Below are 19,934 nucleotides of genomic sequence, written 5' to 3'. Positions count from 1 at the left end.
CCAAGAGAAATGCATGTTTCAGGGAGGGTGGGGTGAGCAGTCCCAAATGCCACTGAGAGTTTCACTGCATCGGGCAATAGGGAGCACCTTCCCTTGCACTGAACAGGCTGCCCCTGGCATTCTGTTCATCTGCCCTTTACTTATCCACTAAGTGCTAGGTTCAATAAGGGTGCTGGGCATATCAGGAGGACAAGACAATCACTGCTTTCTCAGAGCCCAGTCATCTAACCAGTAGCCTTAGAAACAGGCAGTTCTTTCATACAGCCCAAATCAGTCCTTCCATTCTCTTAAACAACAAACTTTTGCTCAAAGGCATCTTCATGCCGAGCCCTCTACAGGGGCTTAGGGATCCCAAAATGAACAAATGTGATCTTGGCCTTCTAGGAACCAAGTGCAGAGATACATAGAGAATCCCTGAGTTTACTGTATTGTATTATCAAGACCCACACCCAGAGAATTATGGGACACTAGAGGACAGGCACCAACCCCGGTTGGGGGGATCCGGGTGGCAGAGAGGATGCAGAGCTGCTCTCCAGGAATGAATGGGAATTAGCCAGGGAGGAGGGATAGGAAAGCCCAGGCACAGAGGATGAAGGCAGGAGCAGAGTAACAGCTGGGTGTGGGGGGGGGGGGAATGGTGAGCCTCTGGAGCTGGCGAGCAGCCAGGAGCAGCGGGAGGCTGAGGAGGACCTTGCTGGCTCATGGTGAGGTGTGTAGATTCAGGCAACCACTTAGGACACCTGCGAAGAGGTGGAAGGAAGCAAGGGAGTGGCCTGTGTGTGAGCTGGTTCTCCGGATGCTGAGGGAGGGACGAATTTGGGGGCGTGACTGCAAAGGTGGAGGCGGATGTATAATCCAGGTGAGACAGTGCAGGCCAGAGTCTCAGCTTGGCCTTTGGGGTCAAGTGGATGTAGATTTCTTTTTTTTTTTTTTAGATTTTATTTATTTATTTGAGAGAGACTGAGCATGAGTGAGGGGTAGGGAGCAGAGGGAGAGGGAGAAGCAGGCTCCTCACTGAGCAGGGAGCTGGATGCGGGGCTCGATTCCAGGACCCTGAGATCATGAGCTGAGCCAAAGTCAGACGCTTAACCGACTGAGCCACCCAGGCGCCCCTGGACGTAGGTTCTAACTCTGCCTCGGCCACTTTCTGCTTGTGGAACCTTGAGCAAGTCACTTAAGGTCCCCCCAGCCTTGGTTTCCTCCTCTCCAAAATGAGGAGGTTACCACCCTCAGAGAGTACTTGCAAGAGTAATCTTGGTCTTCTCATGGAGTCACTGCAAAGTCCTTAGCACAGGGCCTGACGCAGTTCCCACTTGACAAAGGGTAGTTACTGCTGTCGATATGAGTGGGCATCTAGGGGACAGGGTTGAGGGATAGTAAGGAGGTAGAGGTGTCTGATTTTGGCCGTTGGCAGGACGTGGCCTCTGGTCCTGAACAGCTCACTGGCCTCATGCCTGGGGTGGTGGAAGAGTGAGCAAGGTACAGGTGGCCAGCTAGCCCCTTAAGTCTGGGGCCCGCCCCCACTTCTGGGCTTCCCTACCCAGCACCACACTCTCAGGGTGTGTGTGTGCGTGTGAGTGTGCCCATGTATAGGTTTAGGGAAGGGAGGCCCGGTGAAAATGAATGCCATTCTTTGGCCCCATGGCTCTGGGATCTCAGCTTTGTGCTAACTTCATTCTCATGAAATAAATGATTGTGGACTGAAGAGACTGGCCATCCTTGAATGAGGAGTCAAGGTCCGATCCTGGCTCAGTCACAGATTATTCATGAGCCCTGGGAACCGCTGTCACCTGGACTCAGTTGCACAGAGGGTGCCAGTCTTTCCAGAGCCGAGTTCTGCCATGCTTCAACAGTCACAGCTCATCAGGGCCTTGTCCCGGATGGAGGGAGACCCTCAGAGTGGGCTGGGGCCCCCAGGCCTCCCCCCACTTTGGATGACATTCTGTGGCCCTTGGCATGACCCCACCCATTCCAGTAGCCCTTCCCCGTTAGGTGCTGTGCCCCGGTCAGTTGGGGAGTGCTCTGTGGGGGCAGCATGAACCCACGGTGGACCCCCTAACATCTCTCCCTTGTCTCTTTCATCTCCAGTCTCCCACCGGAGGAGCAGGAATAAACTTTCCCAGCTAAGTTAGATGGATGGTCCCCATTAGCCCAGCGTGCTCCCCTCCTGCCTTCCCCACCAACTTCCATTGTCAAGGGAGGTGCCGCGGTGTGTAGGGGGAGGCTGGGGGGCCAGACCACTTGGGTGGGGGTTGGGGGTGCCCTGCCCCTCGAGCACGAATGGTGCCCCCAGGGAAGAAACCCGCCGGAGAGGCCTCCAACTCCAACAAGAAGTGCAAGCGTTACTTCAACGAGCACTGGAAAGAGGAGTTTCCCTGGCTGGACTTCGACTATGAGCGGAAGTTGATGTTTTGCCTCGAGTGCCGCCAGGCCCTGGTGCGGAACAAGCATGGCAAAGCGGAGAACGCCTTCACCGTGGGCACCGACAACTTCCAGCGCCACGCCCTGCTGCGCCACGTGACCTCGGGGGCCCACCGCCAGGCGCTGGCCGTCAACCGGGGCCAGCCCACTTTTGAGGGCCACGCCGAGGGAGGAGGGGCCTACCCAGACCTGGAGACGCCCCCCACCTCCAGGGGCGTCAAGATCGAGGTGGACCCGGCCAAAGTGGCCGTGCTGACCACGGTGTACTGCATGGCCAAGGAGGACGTGCCCGACGACCGCTGCTCCGCCCTGCTCGAGCTCCAGAGGTTCAACCTGTGCCAGGCCCTGCTGGGCACAGAGCACGGCGACTGCTACAGCCCCAGGAGGGTGAGGGACATGCAGGTGGGTGGTGGCCAGAGGTGTGGGGGAGGGCTTGAGGAGGGAGGACATCGAGCCCTCTGGGCACAGCGCCAACATGCCAGGTCCCCGGGCAGGAGCCAGAGAGCTTCATTCATACCTTCACCCAGCAGAATCTTTCACTGAGCCATGCTGCTGGGGGCACGGCCACGAAGAGGCCAGACCAGGCCCTGTCCCCAGGGGTGGGGCAGAGGGGCTTTCCCTCCCAGCAGAGGCCAGAGGTTGCAAGCTGGGTAGCCTGGGGGCTTGACTGGCCCACAGATGTATCTTGTTGATTTTCACAGTGTTTTTGGAAAACCTCACTTAGTTTCCAAGTTAAAAAAAAGAGAGAGAGATTACATATGAAAATGTGGGTTTGTGACTTCTGAAAAGCTAGGTGCCTGTGCCCTCAGGGCATGAAGAAGACCCACGGCTTCTCCATTTCTTTTGGTGTATCCCTGGCCCACATCAAGCCCAGTACCACCCACGTGGCCCCTCGGGGCATGCAAGTTGCAGTTCTGTCCTCCATACCAGGTGTGTGAGTCCTAGGGACTTGCGTGAGGGTGGTGAGTTATATCTCATCCTACAGAGAGCTGACACGCGGACAAACAGAGCACACAGTTGGGGCTCTATGTAACTGGGAGGGAACATGTCTGTGAGTTAATTCCTGAGCGCAGAGTGGAGGGAGACCCCCAGGAATAGGAACCGGGGCCATGCTGTAGAGACACACACAAAATGCTGCAGAATCTTTATGGTTCCTCAAGCATTTTTACACTTACCAGCACAGCCACAGAAAGTTACATTTTTAATTGACAACAACCTTTTAAGGAGCTGAGAGGCAAGTAGTAGCCTGATTTCAGAGCTGAGGAAACTGAGGCTCAGAGAGGTGAAATGACTTGCCCAAGCTCACCCAGCCAGTAAGCAGCCAAGCCAGGATTAGTCTGTCTGTCTGCGCCCGAGGCCTGTGCCCTTTCTGTCTTCTGTACTGCTACCTCCCCTGCTCAGGACAAGCCTAACTCTGTCCCTCCCTTTCTCTCCCTGGCTGTCCCAGGTGGCCATTGCCAGTGTCTTGCACACAGAGGCCTGCCAGCGCCTGAAGGCATCCCCGTATGTGGGGCTGGTGTTGGACGAGACCAGGGACTGGCCTGAGTCCCACAGTCTGGCCTTGTTTGCCACTTCAGTGTCCCCCTGTGACGGCCAGCCGGCTACCACGTTCCTGGGCAGTGTGGAACTACAGGAGGGTGAGGCCACCGCTGGCCAGCTCCTGGACATCCTGCAGGCCTTCGGTGTGTCTGCAGCCAAGCTGGCCTGGCTCAGCTCGAGCCTCCCCGGCGACCGCCTCGGGCACGTGGGCCCACAACTCCGCGCCGCCTGCCCACTGCTCACCGAGCTACACTGCCTCCCGGGCCGGACAGATCCTGAGCCCCCGGCCTACCTAAGTGAATATGAAAGTGTGCTGGATGCCCTGTTCCGCCTCCATGGTGGCCCCAGTTCCCACACGGTCCCCGAGCTCCGGGCGGCACTGGACCTTGCTGCTGTTGACTTGGCGGGACCCCGGCCAGTGCCCTGGGCGTCCTTGCTGCCTATCGTGGAAGCAGTGGCTGAGGCTTGGCCTTGCCTGGTGCCCACACTGGAGGCCTCTGCCCCAGCCTCCCCCACAGCTAGGGCACTGGCCCTCGCCCTGCGCCAGTTCACCTTCGTGGCCTTCACCTACCTGCTGCTGGACACTCTGCCCACCGTGCAGAAGCTCGCCCTTGTCCTGCAGCCAGAAGAGCCGGACTTGGCCTTGCTGCAGCCCCTGGTGATGGGGGCCGCGGCCTCCCTCCAAGCGCAGCGCATCTCGGGTGGGGCGCGCCTCCAGGGCTTCCTGCAGGACTTGGCTTCCTCCGGCCCCGACTTGGGCGGTGGGCGCTGCACCTACCGCGGCGTGGAGCTGGTCGGCTACTCGGAGGCTGCCGTGCGGGGCTTGGAACGGCTGCGGGGGGCCTTCCTGGACTCCATGCGGAGGGGGCTGTGGGACTCCTATCCCGGGCCCTCGCTGGACGCCGTGGCCGCCTTCGCGGCGATCTTCGACCCGCGCGGCTACCCGCAGGCCCCCGAGGAGCTGGGCGCGCACGGCGAGGGAGCGCTGCGGGTGCTGCTGCGCACCTTCGCCCCCGCCGTGGTGCGCCAGCGGGCGCTGGGCGACTTCGCGCTCTTCAAGCGCGTGGTGCGCAGCCTGGGGCGGCTGGGCCCGCGGGCCCTGTGCGCCAAGCTGGCGTGCGCGCGCTCTGAGCTGCACGAGCTCTTCCCGGACTTCGCCGCCCTTGCCGCCCTGGCCTTGGCGCTGCCCGCGGGCGCCGGCCTCCTGGACAAGGTGGGCCGCAGCCGGGAGCTGCGGTGGTGGGGGCAGAGCGGGGCCGGGGAGGGCCGGGGCGGCCCGGCGGTGAAGATCGCCGTGGATGGGCCTCCGCTGCACGAGTTTGACTTTGCGCTGGCCGTGGAGTTCTTGGAGAGTGGGTGGGCGGAGGGGCTCCTGGGGTCGCAGCTCCCGTGAGGGCGGCCGCCTTCCCTCCGCCCAGTAGCCTGGGGCCCTGGGCGCCAGTCTAGGGGCCGAGGCGGATCTGGCCGTGCTACACCCAAGCTGACCGCCTCACGGTGGCCTCCCACCCACCTGCCCCGGGCTTCCTCCGCTCGGTGCTGAGTACTGACCGTGGCCGGTGGGCTGTGGAGGAAGGGCTGCGTCACGGGAGGCCTGGGCGAGCCGGCAGAGATGCTAGGTTTGGGGGCACCCTCAATATCGCTCCTGCCCTTGCCAGAGTTTGGTGAGGAGTAGCTCACCTTTTTCCGTCTGGACCAAGCCCAGATTTGGGCCCTAGAAAAACTGAAGAGTCTTGGTTGGAGGGAGAGAGGAAGACTGGGTCTCAGGAATTGAGGGATTGAGGGAAAGGAGAGTGGGTTCTTGGCTGTTAGCTCCCCTGCTGGCAGCATCTCCTCTCTTCGGGTAGAACTGGAGCAGATGACTTCCTTGTTTTTGACACACAGCACAGCACCCTCTCTGTGCACAAGCTACCAGTTCAAGGGAGGTAGTGGTGCCCTACCTCCCCTACCCACTGCGTGAGGCTCTTCTGCATATGGCTGTGTATATAGACATATACATCTATAAATGTAAAATAAACCTATCTTGCATATTGTTAACACACAAAAAATCTGAAAGGACTTCTTACGGTTTTGCAATGACAGGGTCCAGAAAAGTCCCGATGGACTGGATTTATTTCTAATTCTTTTCTTCCTCAGAGTCTGGTTGCTCTCCAAAGTTCCTAGCCTTCCCCTGCCCTTGCCTCACACCTTTAAGACCAAAGACCCTAAAACCACAGGGCTGGACCGGCCAACTCTGAGGACCAGCCTCAGGCCTGACCCAGGGGTTGGAGGGCTTTTTGCCTTCTGGAAGGAGTTGGGGCCTCACCAGAGCTAGGGGACAACATCCCTTCAGATTCCAACGGGTTTCCCGTCTTCTCTGTCAGCCCCTGCAGTGAATGATGTGGGGATCGGGAGGGGGGCAGTTAGTGAGAGGGGAGGGGGCTGACCTTTCCCCAGGCCCCCTGGGTTTGGGTTTAACTTGCAATAAATGGAAACCCAGTACATCACACAGTCTCCATGGTGTGGTGTGTGTGTGTGTGTGTGTGTACGCCTCTGCCCCTCCCTTGGCCTGATTCCCAGCTGGGGTTCATTGGGGCCCTCAGGCTGCCTCTGGAGGGGATGGGAGGGGCATCCTTCAGGGCTGGGAACTGAGAACTGTGCTCTCCCTGCTTCTGCTCCCCCCATTGTGGAGAGGAGAGGCACAGAAATGGGCTGTGAGTGCCCCGGGCTTAGCCAGTGCTGCTTTGTGAAGAGGGAGACAGTTTCTGCCCTAGCTCCACACCCAAGAAGCCCACCAGCCTCTTTTTCTGGCCGTGGAGGTCACTGTGAGCCCTGTGGCTCCCCATTTCAGACCCTGCCCTTCTTCCTCCTGCAGCAGGCCCAGCCTCCAGTGCCCCCAGCCCCCTGCTGGCCTCCCTGCCCCTGCCTGCCAGGCCTCTGCAGCCCCCGCTGGACTTCAAGCACTTGCTCGCCTTCCACTTCAATGGCGCCACCCCGCTCAGTCTCACCCCCAACTTCAGCACGGTACGGGCTGGGCTGGTGGGTGGGGGCATGCGGCCGAGTTTGGGGGTGGGCAGGGAAGGTGGGCACAGAGGGGCTGGCTCTTGGAAGGTGGGTATAAGTAGGAGCAACATCCCCAAGAGTGACTGGGCACTCCCAAAACAGGGACCCCTGGGTCCAGCTTTCCCTGAGGCCAAGGAATGAGGATGGTGTCACCCCCTCCCCGGGTAATGACTGCTGGGCCTGTGGCCTGGAGGTTACACTTGAGTGTTTGTAGAGGGACATCTGTATGTCTGGGGTGTGCCCTTCTGTTTTAGTTTATGTTTCTATGGGTCTTTGTGTGATACTTGTGGATGTGTGTGTATTTGTAAACAACTCTTGCGCCTTGGTAACTGTATGTAATTAACGTATGTGCCTATGTCTCTGAGAGATTTTTTTGTCTTTGTGTTGACTCTGTACGTGTTTGGTGTGTGTCTGACCTCTGAGTGTGGGGGGGGTGGGTGATTGTGAGCGTGTCTGTGAAGTATGCCATTTGTACTCCTGTGGGTCTGCATTTTTCTGCATGGCTCTGTGATTCGTACCTGCCTGTAGGCTTCTGTGCTCTGTGTCTCTGTATTTCCACATGTGCGTGTGTGTGAATGACAAGTGCAGGGAGCGTAAATTTTACTTCACTGTAAGAAGTACCCCCCCTTTCTTTAATTCTGAAACATCAAATGTAATCATCAAGGAGCCCCAGCCCATCCTGACAAGATGGTGGGAAATTCAGTCTCAGTCATCCTTAGGAGTCCCTTCCTTTCTAACCTCCAGCATCGCACAGAGGTCCACAGGAGCCTGAGCCATTTGGGGAGGGTCCCCTGTTGTTTGGTCCTCTCTGTCACTTGCGGACGCACCATGTACACAGTCCCTTGGGAGTGGGTACAGCTTCTGTTGCCCGCATCTCCGGGCATCTCCTGTCCCCTGCATGCCCCCAGCCCCAGGTGCTGTTAGGTGAGGGTTAGACCCTCGTTCCGTTCCCTAGGGAGTTTCTGAAACCATGCTTTTCTCTCAAAGCCTCTGTTCTCTTCTCTCAGGGAGGTCTGGAAAGTTCCTCTTGATAAGCAAGCCCAGACAACTGCTTTTGGTCCAACAAGCAGCCCCTGAGGAAAGGGAACATAAAGCCTTGGTTTGATAGAAGGGAAAAAAAAAAGTTAAGGAAGAGGGGAAAAAAACCCCCACATAAATTAATATACCAAAGAAATAATCCTACAACTCAGGGAACCGTCTGGCCTGCACGTGCTGCAACCTGCCCCTTCCTGGCCCCCCACCTGCCCTGGCCATGCCCTCACTCCCCCCTCAGGCCCTGTGACAGTGGCAGAGCTGAAAAGATAAGCCTTCTCCCCCCAGCCCACAGGCCCAGCACAAGGCTGGGTTATGGGAGAGGATTTCCAACAGAGAGACTCTTTGTCCCGTCCCTGTTTCTCCCTGCCCCCAACTCTGTCCTAGTAGTTGTGATTTTTGTGAATAAGGAAAAAAAACCCAAACCAGAGACCAGTGGGGCAGCAAGAGAGGCCAAGGTGATCACCGGGACATGGTTGTTTTTCTCCCGATCACGGAGTTCACCCTGGCCATCCCCCCTGCCTCCAAGCTGAAGCCCGGGCGAACAGAGAAGGTCAGCCAGGGAAGAGACTGTTTCTGTGTGTCTCCTGTCCACAGGGATGGGGAAGTTCTTCCTATGTCCCGATGCCTGCCCTCCTTAATAGTCTGTAGTTTCTGGCATTTTGTACTGCCTCCCCTTCCAGAGCCGACCCCAGTGTTATTGTGCCCTCCCACCCCCTTCACAGATGGACCCGATCCAGAAAGCTGTCATCAGCCACACGTTTGGGGTCCCCTCCCCTCTGAAGAAGAAGCTCTTCATTTCCTGTAACATCTGTCACCTGAGGTTCAACTCAGCGGTGAGAGGGAGTAGTGGAAACAGGCTGGGGAGGGGGCTGGGCAGGGAGAGGGTTGGACGCTGGCCGCTGGGGTCTCTCCTGGAGGAATAGGGCTGGCAAAGGGACTGGGGTCCGTATTTTCCATCCTTGGGTGCAGAAGAGGCGCTCCCAGTCCTTTACCCATCCTGCCGTCTCTTCTCTCCAAATTCCTCTGCCTCATCTCTAGTGGCCCTGGGGCCTCCATTTCCCTCCCTTCTGCTTCTCTCCTGTGTTCTGGATCCTTCTGCAAGAGAAAAGACTGCCCTTCCCTGCTCTGGGTCCCAGGGGCCCCAATCAGTTCCTGGTCTGGAGCTGAGTTCTTAAAGCACCAGAGAGTTAATGTGTTGAATATATTCATGCCCATCATCTTAATTAGTTCTCATGATACTTTGTGAGATGGATAGAGGTGCTATTATCATCCCCACTTTTCACATGAGGAAACAGCCTCAGAGAAGTTAAGTGATTTGCCTGAGGCCACACAGCTGGTGAGTAGCAGAGCTGGGATTTGAACCCAGGCCTGGATGACCCCAACGCCCACATACTTTCTACCACAGCCTACCCCTAGGTAGTGGAGAAGCCTCATTCTGGACTCCGAGGGAATATTTACCTCCTGTCTGGAAAATTCTGGGGCTTGGGGAGATCTGCTCTGGTGAAAGGGTCTAGGGAGGGGCCACAGGGGCCTGTCTTTCCTATACTTGGGAGCAATAAGCAGGGACCTCTGGTTGAAGGAGGGAGGACACTAACAGGCTAGATTCAGGGGTTCTTTTCAGGTTTTCAGGTCATATGAGTCTTGCAAGAGATGGACAGAAAGACGTCACTCTGAGGGGGGGGACCATGTCTTCTCCATGCCGGGCCCCTGGCACAGAGCCTGGCAAAGAGCAAATGCTCAAAGACGATTTGCTGAAAAAAATGAACAAAGGGATGAATGTTCTGGGGTGCACATACCCCAAGTATGAGGAATGCTCTATTTTTTCCATTTGTGCATTAATGAACTTGGTAACTAACATTTGTTGAGCGCCTGCTGTGTGTACTAGGCCCTTGTCATTCGTGTTCTATTTATTTTTGTTTATTTATTTTTAAAGATTTTATTTATTTGAGAGAGGGTGGAGGGAGGGGCAGAGGGAGAAAGAATCTCAAGCAGACCCCTGGCTGAGCGCAGAGCCCCACGTGGGGCTCCATCTCACGACCCTGAGATCATGACCTGAGCCAAAATCAAGAGTCGGCTGCTTAACCGACTGAGCCACCCAGGCGCCCTTCATGTTCTTTTTAATTCTCACAACCTGTGAGGTCAGTATTGTCACAAAGTTTACGAGTCAGCAAACTGAGGCTCAGAGAGGTGAGGCAACTTGCCCGGAGATGCACAGCTAATAAGTGGCTGAGACAGAATTTGAAGCCAGAAGCTGCTTGCCTGGGGGCTCATGTATGTATGAGAAGGAATTCTGTAAACCTCAGGGCCACACACATGCTGTGATGATAAGGATTCCCCTCTGGGGCACCTGGGTGGCTCAGTCCTTAAGTGTCTACCTTTGGCTCGGGTCATGATCCCAGAGTCCTGGGATCGAGTCCCACATCGGGCTCCCTGCTCAGCGGGGAGCCTGCTTCTCCCTCTCCCACCCCCCCTGCTTGTGTTCCCTCTCTCGCTGTGTCTCTCTCTGTCAAATAAATAAAATCTTTAAAAAACAAAACAAAACAAGGATTCCCCTCTTGTCTGGCTGAAGCCCTGCCCCCTCTGACCTGCCCCCTGCCCAGCGCCAGCTCATGGAGGGGGCATGCAGACTCAGCAAATAAATGGTGACCCCAAGCCCTCCCCTCCCCAGAACCAAGCCGAAGCACATTACAAAGGCCACAAACACGCCAGAAAACTCAAGGCTGTCGAAGCTGCCAAGAGCAAGCAGAGGCCACAAACCCTGGCCCAGGATGGGGTGCTGGTGTCCCCAACCCCGACTTCAGCCAGTGGATCCCCAGGAGAGCCGCAGAACAAAGGTCAGTCCTGAACTCTTCTCCCTCCCCTCCCCACTCCCCAATCCAAATCTGGTTTCTGGTGAGGGGTTGGGAGATTTCTGCTTATTATTTTTGCCTATGTCGGGGTAGCCCATACATACAGAAAAAGGCACACATCACAAGTGTTGAGCTCAACGAACTTTCCCAGTCTGAACATACCGAGATCAAGAAACATGGCACCAGCGCTCAGAAGCCCTCCTTGCTGCCCCCTCCCCCAGTCACTGCCTCCTTGTATTAGCTTCCCAGGGCTACCACAGTGAATGACTACACAGTGGGTGGCTGAAAACAACAGACATTTATTTTCTCACCGTTCTGAAGGTGAGAAATTTGAAATCAAGGTGTCGATGGGATTGGGCTCAGATGGAGAATCTGTCTCACGCCTCTCATCTAGCTTCTGGTGGTTGCTGGCCATCTTTGGCATTCCTTGGCTTGTAGATGCATCCCTCCAATCTCTGCCTCTGTCTTCACATCACATTCTCCCCGTGTCTCTGTGTCTTCACATGGTCTTGTTTTGTTTTGTTTTATTTAAATTCACATTAGTTAACATATAGTGTATTATTAGTTTCGGGGTAGAATCAGATGCATACAACACCCGGTGCTCATTGCATCGGGTGCCCTCCTTAATGCCATCACCTAGTTACCCCATTGCCCCACCCCTTTCCCCTCCAACAACCCTGTTTGTTTCCTAGAGTTAAGAGTCTCTTGTGGTTTGTCTCCCTCTCTGTTTTTATCCTATTTTATTTCCACATGGTCTTCTTATGACACCAGTCATTGGATTAGGGTCCACCCTGGTCCCCTATGATCTCATCTTAACTACTTACATCTGCAAAGACCCTGGTTCCAAATAAGATGACATTCTGAGGTTTCAGGCAGACGTGAATTTGGGGGCAACACTATTCAACTACCTACACCCCTCCCCCAAGTGATCTTGACTTTTCTTGCCATCGATCAGTTGCTCCTGGTTTTGGTGAATCCTGTAGTATGGAGGTTTTGTACCTGGCCTCTTCAGTGTTGTTGCATGAAGCTGTGTAGAGCCCTCTTGCGTGACCATACAACTCTTTTTTTAAATCTACTCTCCTGTTATGGACATTTGGATAGTTTCCAGTTTTATCTTTTTTTAAAAGATTTTATTTATTTAAGAGAGAGCGAGAGAGTGAGCATGAGCAAGGGGGAGGGGCAGAGGGACAGGGAGAAGCAGATTCCCCACTAAGTGCAGAACTAGACGTGGGGCTCGATTCCAGGACCCTGAGATCATGACCTGAGCTGAAGGCAGATGCTCAGCCAACTGAGCCACCCAGGCACCCTGGAGAGTTTCCAGTTTTATGCTATTATGAATGGTGCTCTATAAATATTCCAGTGCATCTTTTTGGTAACTTCCACTTACTTTACAGTTAGCTAATAATTCTGAAGTATCAGGGCTGTGAGGGCTTTCTGAGACCCCTCTGTCCAACTTTATATTTTCAGATGGGGAAGCTGAGGCCCAAAGAGGCCCAAGTCTGCCCAGTGAGTTGGTGGGAGCATGGAGTCTGGATTTCACTGCTGGTCATCCCTATGTCAGGGATGCTTCCACTGTGCCATGCCACCCCAAGTATATCACTACTTAAAATCATGGTCTCGAGATGATTCTTACCCGATGCCTTCCATCTCCCCAGCAGTTCCTGAGGCCCTTCTTCCTGGACCCCAACACCAGCCACCGCTGACTCCAGACCCCACGCCCAGGGAGCCGGCCCACTCAGACCTCTTGGATGCTGCCTCCTCTTCTTCTTCCTCCTGCCCACCCTGCTCCCCAGAGCCTGGGAGAGAGGCGCCAGGGCCTGAGCCAGCAGCCGCTGCTGTGGGAACTGGTGTGAGTGTGGAGGGCAGGAGCGAGAAGGGGCGCCTCTATTGCCCCACGTGCAAGGTGACAGTGAACTCTGCCTCCCAGCTTCAGGCTCACAACACAGGTCAGTGCGCTGGAGTCTAGGAGAGGAGAGGGGCAGGCAGCCGGCCCTCCCCAGCTGCACGCAGGCTGGAGTTTCTGGGCATTTGGCTCAAGGGCTTGGTGACACAGGCCTTGTGTTCAGCTGTGATTGGGTGGGCATTCTGGCTCCTCCAGCTGGTTTTTGAGGTGGGAGAGTTGGGAAGAGAAGTCTGGGGCAGCAAGGACTGAAGGGTCACTGGGAGAAGGCCGGAAACACTTCCTCCGTCTGTCCATAGGTCAGACCCAGAAGGAAGGCAGGAGATGAGAGCAAAGGGAAGCCGTGCAGTTCCACTGCAAGAAGGCCTGGGTGTGGGGGGCGGCTGGCGGAAAATGATTGAAGCTGGGAGGACCTTGCGGAGGTGGGGAAGAGAACTCTCAGGTGGCTGGAGGCTTGATGGGGCAGCCAGACTGACCTAGTTCGGTGAGGTTGGGGGGGTCTCCATGGCCCTTGCAGCTCCTCTTCGGTGCTGATGGGTTGTCTTCCCTCCTCCCTCAGGAGCCAAGCACCGGTGGATGGTGGAAGGTCAGCGAGGTGCTCCCCGAAGGGGCCGGGGCCGCCCAGTTCCCCGGGGAGCTGGACACAAGGCCAAGAGAGTGGCAGGGGGCCAGGGGGGCCGACAGGGGCCCAGCCCTCCTTTTCACTGTGCTCTGTGTCAGCTCCAAGTCAATTCAGAGACCCAGCTCAAGCAGGTGGGAGAAGTGAGGCTGGGACTGGGGCTGGAGCAGGGTGAGGGGGTGGAACTGGTGTCGGGTGCCCGGAGGGAGCCAGTAAAGGAAGAGGAGCAAGGCTGGAAGGACAGAGGGCTCCTGGAGGGCAAAGGCCAAGTCTCACCTCCCCTTCCCAGGGTGACACCCCACAAATGTGTGTCCAACATGCAACTCACGGGTGGAGGAAGGGTTAGCTAGTTGAGGATGATAGGGTTGTGGGGGGTCCTTGGGCTTCCTCATCCCATTGCCAGTCTGTCTGTCTGTTTGTCCGTTAGCACCTGAGCAGCAGGAGACACAAAGACCGCCTGGCTGGGAAGCCCCCCAAGCCCTCCAGCCAGCACAGCAAGCTGCAGAAGCATGCCGCGCTGGCTGTGAGTGTCCTCAAGGTATCTGTCTCCAGGCAACAGGGCTGGGCCGGGGTCCGGAGGGGGAGAGGGTGGACCAGAAGGGCAAGGTGGGGAGACTGGGGGCGGGGGGAGAAGGTGGGGCAGGAAGGAAGCCACCTTCCCTCCCCCGACCTTCAAGGCTGCTTGGGCTGAGGGAGAGCTGGGCTGGTGTTTTTGGCCATCTTGGAATCTGCCCAGAGGAATTTCCGGGGAGGTGGGTCAAGAGCAAGGGGTGGGCGTGCATCTCCTAGAGACCATCTCTGCCCCCACCCCCCCACAGCCTCCTTCCTCTGGGCAGGAAGACAGGTGGTGGAGAAAGCCCTTTGGAATGAGTGTTTGGGGGTGGGAAGGGAGGATTTAGGTTTGGAACCCTAAACGGCACGTCTTTCCTGCAGCAGAAAGCCCAAGGATGGAGCCCCGGGAGGGGGGGGGATTTTCCTGGGTCAGACTGGGTCCATTCCTCTCTCTCCTCTCTGCAGTCGAAACTGGCCTTGCAGAAGCAACTCACCAAGACGCTGGCGGCCCGCTTTCTGCCCAGCCCGATCCCGGCCGCAGCTGCTGCCATCTGTGCCCTGCCAGGGCCCCTGGCCCTCCGGCCTGCTCCCACAGCAGCCACCACCCTCTTCCCAGCTCCCATCCTGGGCCCAGCTCTGTTTCGTACCCCAGCAGGAGCTGTCCGCCCTGCCACAGGGCCCATTGTCTTTGCCCCCTACTAGGCTTCCTGGGGAGGCCAGGGCTCATTTCCCAGCAGTTGCTGTCCCCACTTCCTCTTCCCAAGATGCCTCAGTTTCCTCCATCCCCAGGAAACTGCCTTTTACAGCCGAGGGCTTCCTGCCCAATCTAGGAAGAGCTGGGCTAGTTTCAAGGGCATCTGCCTTTTACCCAGTCTGGTCTAGGGACTCTGCTACTACCCTCCTGGCCCAAGGACCTTCCATCCCCACCTTCCTTTCCCCAGCCTTCTCAGGCTACTGCTGGGCTCCCCTGCATTGCCCAGCCTGATTTATGGGGAGCAAACTGAGAAATCCCAAAGATCTATGCAAAATCGTAGCCCCAGCCCCATGGTGCTCTCATTTCCCCCACTCGAGACCTATACCCCCATGGCCAGAGGCCCTAGGAATCTTAACTTTGAGCTGGGGACAAGTCTGCAGGGGAGGCCCTCCCCATTTACTTGATTCTCCAGAGAATCACTGAGGTGGCAGGTGGGGTCTCAAGCTGGAGAGGGTTCAAGGCTATCTGGACAGGGTGACCCTGGGGGAGTGGAAGACTGTGGAGGAGAAAGGGAGCAGAGCTACGTGGGGGCAAAGCCAAAATGGGGCTGGGGCTGAAGGCTTTTGGGGTTCCTTTGCTCTGACAAGATGGCGCTAGGAGAGGGGTTAGGTGAGGGTGATTTTCTGGCTGGGCCCAGTTTTAAGAGGTGACCAACCCCACACAAGCTCTCTCCTCAGCCTTTGATTCCTTGTGAACCCCACCTGGGTGGGGGGAAGCACTGGGTCTCAGACTCTGGACCCAGCAAACACCAACCCCCCTACGCCAGGGCTCCCAAACAAAGAGCTTTCTCCTCCAGCTCCTCACCCCAAGCTGGTCCCTAACACCAAATCCAGCTTCCCCTCCTTCCAACCAGCACCCAGCCCCCCTCACTGTGAAGCTGAGTGTTGGGATCCAGGATGACATACTCTCAAGACCTATTTTCATGTTGTCAAAGTCAATGTCACAACCCCCATCCCACCCCCAGCACTGCTCCTTCATCCCACAGTATGGGACTTTGCCAGTATCCACCTGTATCTTTTCTTTTTTTTAGATATTTCCAATGGGAGGACAAGAAGGGGGGAGGGAAGGGAAACTTTTTGATAACAGTTGTGGTTTTATTGTGTCCAACGCATCAATAAATGAATTCAAGCCCGAGCCTGTATATGCCCTAATTCGACTCGCCCAGCCCTGGGTAGCCCGTCCTGCTCGCCTCTCCCGTCTTGGGGAGAAGGGGTGTGTACTAGAAGTCACCTGGCTCTAGCGTCTCATCTACGCTGGGTGTGCACATTAGAAGCATGAAGTGGACATGGGGAGTTGTGGGTGACAAGCTCACTTTATAGCATGTTGAAAGTGTAACCACCCTTCTGAGTCCCGACAGATCTGGCAGCTCCTGAGAAGCTGCTACTGGTTTGCCTTGTTCTGTTCAGGCATCTGAGGTAAGGAGGGGCTAGAGGAGCACCTTGTCCAGCCTTCACCATGGCAGCAGGCAGAGAAACACAAGTAATTTATAAATAGAAGTCCAGCTATTAGCCGAAAACAACCACAGGAAGGGGTGAAGACCAGGCCCCACCGGTGTGAGGTCCGCTGAGTGGGCACTGGGCAGCCACTCTGGCCACTAGAGCAGACAGTGCACGCCTGCCCCCTGGTGGTTCGGGGGAGCAGTGTCTCGGCCTCCAGGGCCAGGAGGCATAGCACCTTGAAGAGGCAGAAGCCAGGGCACAGTAACAGCCAGCCCGAAGCCACAGGCATGAGAAAATCTGAGGGCTGGAGAGGATCCAGAAGATCATCTAAGCAACTCCCATCACCTTACAGATGAGAAAACTGAAACCCAGAGAGGAGAAAGGCCTTGCAGGGTCCCAAAGCCAGCGGGTGAAGCCCAGCCTTCATTCCATTCCATCTCAGCCAATGAGGGCCGTGTGCTCCCTGAGCAGGAAGAGGAAGCAAAACAACTTGGGCGGGGGGTGGAGAGTGAAAGCGGAAAATTACACTTCCCAGGCGGCTGGCTTCTTCCAGCCAAGGAGAGGCCGGTCGGAGCCGGACACCAGCAGGCACACACATGAACACGTGCACACATCTACATGCATGTACACGATACCCAGATGCCTTTCTCCAGAGTCCAGGCTGGTGCCATAGGTGAGAGTGTGTGTGTGTGTGTGTCACTGGCAGGAAACCCACAGGTGGGGGGACCCCTGTGACAAACCAGAGCCTGGACCGGGAACTTCTGCATGGTGGCTCTGCTTCCCAGCCAGGGCAGGCAGGAGGGGACACTGACCCACAACTGCCTCAGGTCACAGCAGGGCAGGGATGATGAGAGCTGGAGGGGAGGGAGGATTTGGGGGCACTAGCCTCGATTATCTGCACTTCCCAGAGTTGGGAGGGAGTGAAAGTGACCTGAGCCTGGGACAGCCCAGCTGCCTGGCCTGGGAGGGACAGCTTGCCTAACCCCACCCCTGGACACATCCTCCAGAGCCCCAGAAGCTGGAATGAGGCTGGGTAGGTGGAGAGGGAATGGCAGCTCTTCAGCCGTCTAAGGAGCCGCTGCCCTTGTTCTTGCGGCTGAGGGGGAAAGCAGACTTGCTCTGGGGCTGGGTCATCTTGCTGGCCAGGTAGACGAAGGGCTCCAGCAGAGAGCGGCGGTCGGCCACAGATACCTCCCACAGCTTCACCTTCTCGGACTTGGCCCAGTGCTGAGCCACGTCTGGGTCGACACGCCGCTGCTCCTGCAGGTCACACTTGTTGCCCAGGACCACGATGGTGACCTGGGGAAGACAGAGAGAGACCTGAGGATGTACCGTGGTGTGATGGCAGGCACCTACCTAGGAGTCCTAAGAGAAGGGAAAGTCTCAATGGCGAATGTTTCACCTCTTCCTATATTAGAAACAGTAACTGGGGAGAGGGAGATGGTTGCTTTGTCCTCTCCTTCCTCTGTTTAAATTCTGGCCTCCATCTGGCCCTCCCTCCAGGAGTTCCCTTATAAACCCCGTATCACCTACACCTGCTCGTTACTAGCTATCAGTCTGTCTAAACAACTGGTAAGGGAGCACCACCCCCAAATACCTGCAGCTTACGGGGGGATTTGAGAACAGAAGGGCCTTCACAGCTAAGAGCAAGGAACCATCATCAAGAAAGATTAGTGGGGGCTTCCGGAGTTAGGTCAGGAACCCCTGAAACTAAAGAAAAGCCTCTCTGGTTGAGCTGCCTCAACACACGGCCACCTCCAGGGGGAAGACCGCCTCCAGTGGCCTCCATCCCCCCCTCTAGCTCCTACCCCATCTCCTGAGATATGAATGAAAAACAGCCATGCCAGGCTCCCCAAAACTAGCCCAGGGCCCACTCCCTCTCATCACCAGTGTCCCCTGCACACACAAACCTCCTTCTTGTCCTTGGATTTGTCGATTTCCTTCTTGAGCAGCTCCACACGCTGAAAGGACTCTCGGCTGTCCGTGCTGTAGACCAGGACATAGCCGTCGGTGCAAGAGAAGCAGTGCCGGGGCAGTTCAGCCCCATCTCGGAGCCCCCGGGTGTCATAGAAACGCACCTGCTCCCGCACCCCCCGGTCGGTCTCAATGGAGCCCACATAGATGTCTTCTTGGGTCTCAATCATCTCAGAACCTGGGACAAGATGAAGAGAAAACTTGTTTGTAGAGAGAAGGAAGGTGGGAAACATGAGTGACTGAGTATATCCTAAAAGGCTTACCAGCCAGAGAGAAAGGAATGTGGGGCCGAGGAGAGAGGGCCAGGGATGGACAGTCTGGCAGGACTGGATGACTTGTGTGTGTGTGTGGGGGGGAACAGACATTAATCTCATGCTAATTCCATGCTAAGCAAAAGTGTGACTTGAGAGCTTTTCCTCCCTAGCTCAAGTATTGGGTTTCCTCTCTCCGGATTTCAATATGCTAGGGTTGGGGTCACTATGCAGTTTTACTCTGTGGGGTGCAATAACCACCACCACCGAAAAGGTAGCCTTTTCGTGTTGTGATCAAATCCTACTTATTCTTCAACTTCTTCCACCATGCCCCCCACCCCAACAACACTCACCTACTACATGGTTCCCATACAGAAGCTGCTCCAGGATTGAAGTTTTGCCCACAGATGCTTGGCCACACACGACCACCTTGCAGCTCTTCCCCATGCTTAGCCTTCAACCCTGAAAAACAGAAGCACACTGGGTTAAGTGGGATGAAAAAGTGGGCAGACCTCCCGTAACTGAGAGCCCAGGATCTGGACAGAATACACAGCCTCAGGGATTCAGCACTGTCTGTCCCCTCCTAGGGTCAGGGTGTATTGGAATGATGTGTCTATGTCTGTTACTGGACAGTGAGCTATACTTTATTCATCTCTGTTATAACCAGTACAGGGCCAGTAACTGGCTCAGGACAGGTTCTCAGTAAATGATGCCATAAAGGGGGAAGAGAGTCTCTGCTTTAAAGGAACCACTGCCCAGGTTCCCTTCTGTGCACAGGATGTGGAAGACCAGTTGCTGAAGGGAGCGCTGGCTCAGCTTCCGGTCTTGAACCATGACTCCATGGAGAAGTAAGCAGGGATCCCGTTTTGTATGGATCTGTCTTAAGCCGCTCTTCGTGGGGAGAGTGAGCAAATAAGGAGGGTATTTTGCTTTCCTGTATGATTTACCTGGACAACAATTAATTCCCTCTAATTCCCAGTCAAGTCCATGGCTAAGATGAAGAACATCAGACAAGAAAGAAAAGAGTGAAAGAATCTAAGGGGAAAAGGCTTTGGAAAGGAGAAAATCTGTGCTGCCCTTCAACTGACAAAGCAGGATGAAGAGGCTGACACAGAAACCCCTTCGCCGAAGAGGTCCCCGACAGAGATCTCGTCGAAGGCATCCCAAACATAGGCTTCCCAGAAGGAACCCCACACCAAGACTGCCCCAGACAGCAGATACAGATGTACTCCCAAAAGGTGTCCCAAACAGAGACCTCTCGAGTAAACTCCTGATACAGACCCCTCCTCCCGCCTGCGGGCCCCGCAACTAAGGGACACCCCTAAGAGAGACTGCCAGAGGGCTTCCGCCACCTATTCCCACCGAGGGAATCGGAGGCAGAGACCCGCCACCTAAGGCGGCCCGGACGCGGTGGCCTCCCAGCTCCGTACCTCCCGGAGCCCTCGCAGCACCCCGGCCGGGCCCCTCTAGGCGCGCCGGGACCAGGGGAGGGGCAGCACAGCCACAAGGACTCTGCTTTTCCTCCCGGGTCCTTCCAGGCTCCGTCCGGCCCCGCCCCCCCA

General features: G+C 56.2%; 2 protein-coding genes across 6 annotated transcripts in view; one reads left to right on the top strand and one right to left on the bottom strand.

The window, feature by feature from the left end:
• The window catches only part of LOC118520916 (uncharacterized protein C17orf113), a 27,741-nt gene extending 11,899 nt beyond the window's left edge, over positions 1-15,842 (top strand). The window contains exons 2-8 of one of the 5 annotated variants that reach the window (XM_036069169.2): positions 6,812-6,960; positions 8,757-8,867; positions 10,703-10,868; positions 12,542-12,829; positions 13,343-13,536; positions 13,830-13,940; positions 14,420-15,842. In XM_036069169.2, coding sequence (XP_035925062.2) covers positions 6,812-6,960; positions 8,757-8,867; positions 10,703-10,868; positions 12,542-12,829; positions 13,343-13,536; positions 13,830-13,940; positions 14,420-14,656 — 1,256 coding nt within the window. In that variant the 3' untranslated portion in view covers positions 14,657-15,842. Of the gene's footprint in view, positions 1-2,088; positions 2,824-3,868; positions 6,429-6,811; positions 6,961-8,756; positions 8,868-10,702; positions 10,869-12,538; positions 12,830-13,342; positions 13,537-13,829; positions 13,941-14,419 lie in introns of those variants that run through there. The other 4 variants (XM_036069167.2, XM_078065738.1, XM_036069160.2 and 1 more) reach the window with 4 other exon arrangements.
• Positions 15,782-19,934, bottom strand: NKIRAS2 (NFKB inhibitor interacting Ras like 2). The gene is made up of 4 exons (XM_036069174.2): positions 19,803-19,934; positions 18,726-18,834; positions 18,058-18,299; positions 15,782-17,446 (listed from the first exon to the last, which is right to left on the bottom strand). Exons 2-4 carry the CDS (start codon positions 18,817-18,819, stop codon positions 17,207-17,209), a joined length of 576 nt encoding a protein of 191 aa, XP_035925067.1. The 5' UTR covers positions 18,820-18,834; positions 19,803-19,934; the 3' UTR covers positions 15,782-17,206.

Source organism: Halichoerus grypus, chromosome 2 (genome assembly GCF_964656455.1).
Source record: "Halichoerus grypus chromosome 2, mHalGry1.hap1.1, whole genome shotgun sequence".
Lineage (NCBI taxonomy): Eukaryota > Metazoa > Chordata > Mammalia > Carnivora > Phocidae > Halichoerus > Halichoerus grypus.
The sequence above is the reverse complement of the archived record's forward strand: the minus strand, read 5'-3'. Positions and strand labels throughout refer to the sequence as shown.

What these genes read in the sequence shown, in the direction of transcription:
- NKIRAS2 (XM_036069174.2), bottom strand. Translation starts at nt 18,819, where the DNA reads ATGGGGAAGAGCTGCAAGGTGGTCGTGTGTGGCCAAGCATCTGTGGGC. An exon ending in GTATGGGAACCATGTAGTAG is followed by an intron (nt 18,300 to 18,725) that starts GTGAGTGTTGTT and finishes ATCTTGTCCCAG; the next exon opens with GTTCTGAGATGATTGAGACC. An exon ending in AATCCAAGGACAAGAAGGAG is followed by an intron (nt 17,447 to 18,057) that starts GTTTGTGTGTGC and finishes TGTCTTCCCCAG; the next exon opens with GTCACCATCGTGGTCCTGGG.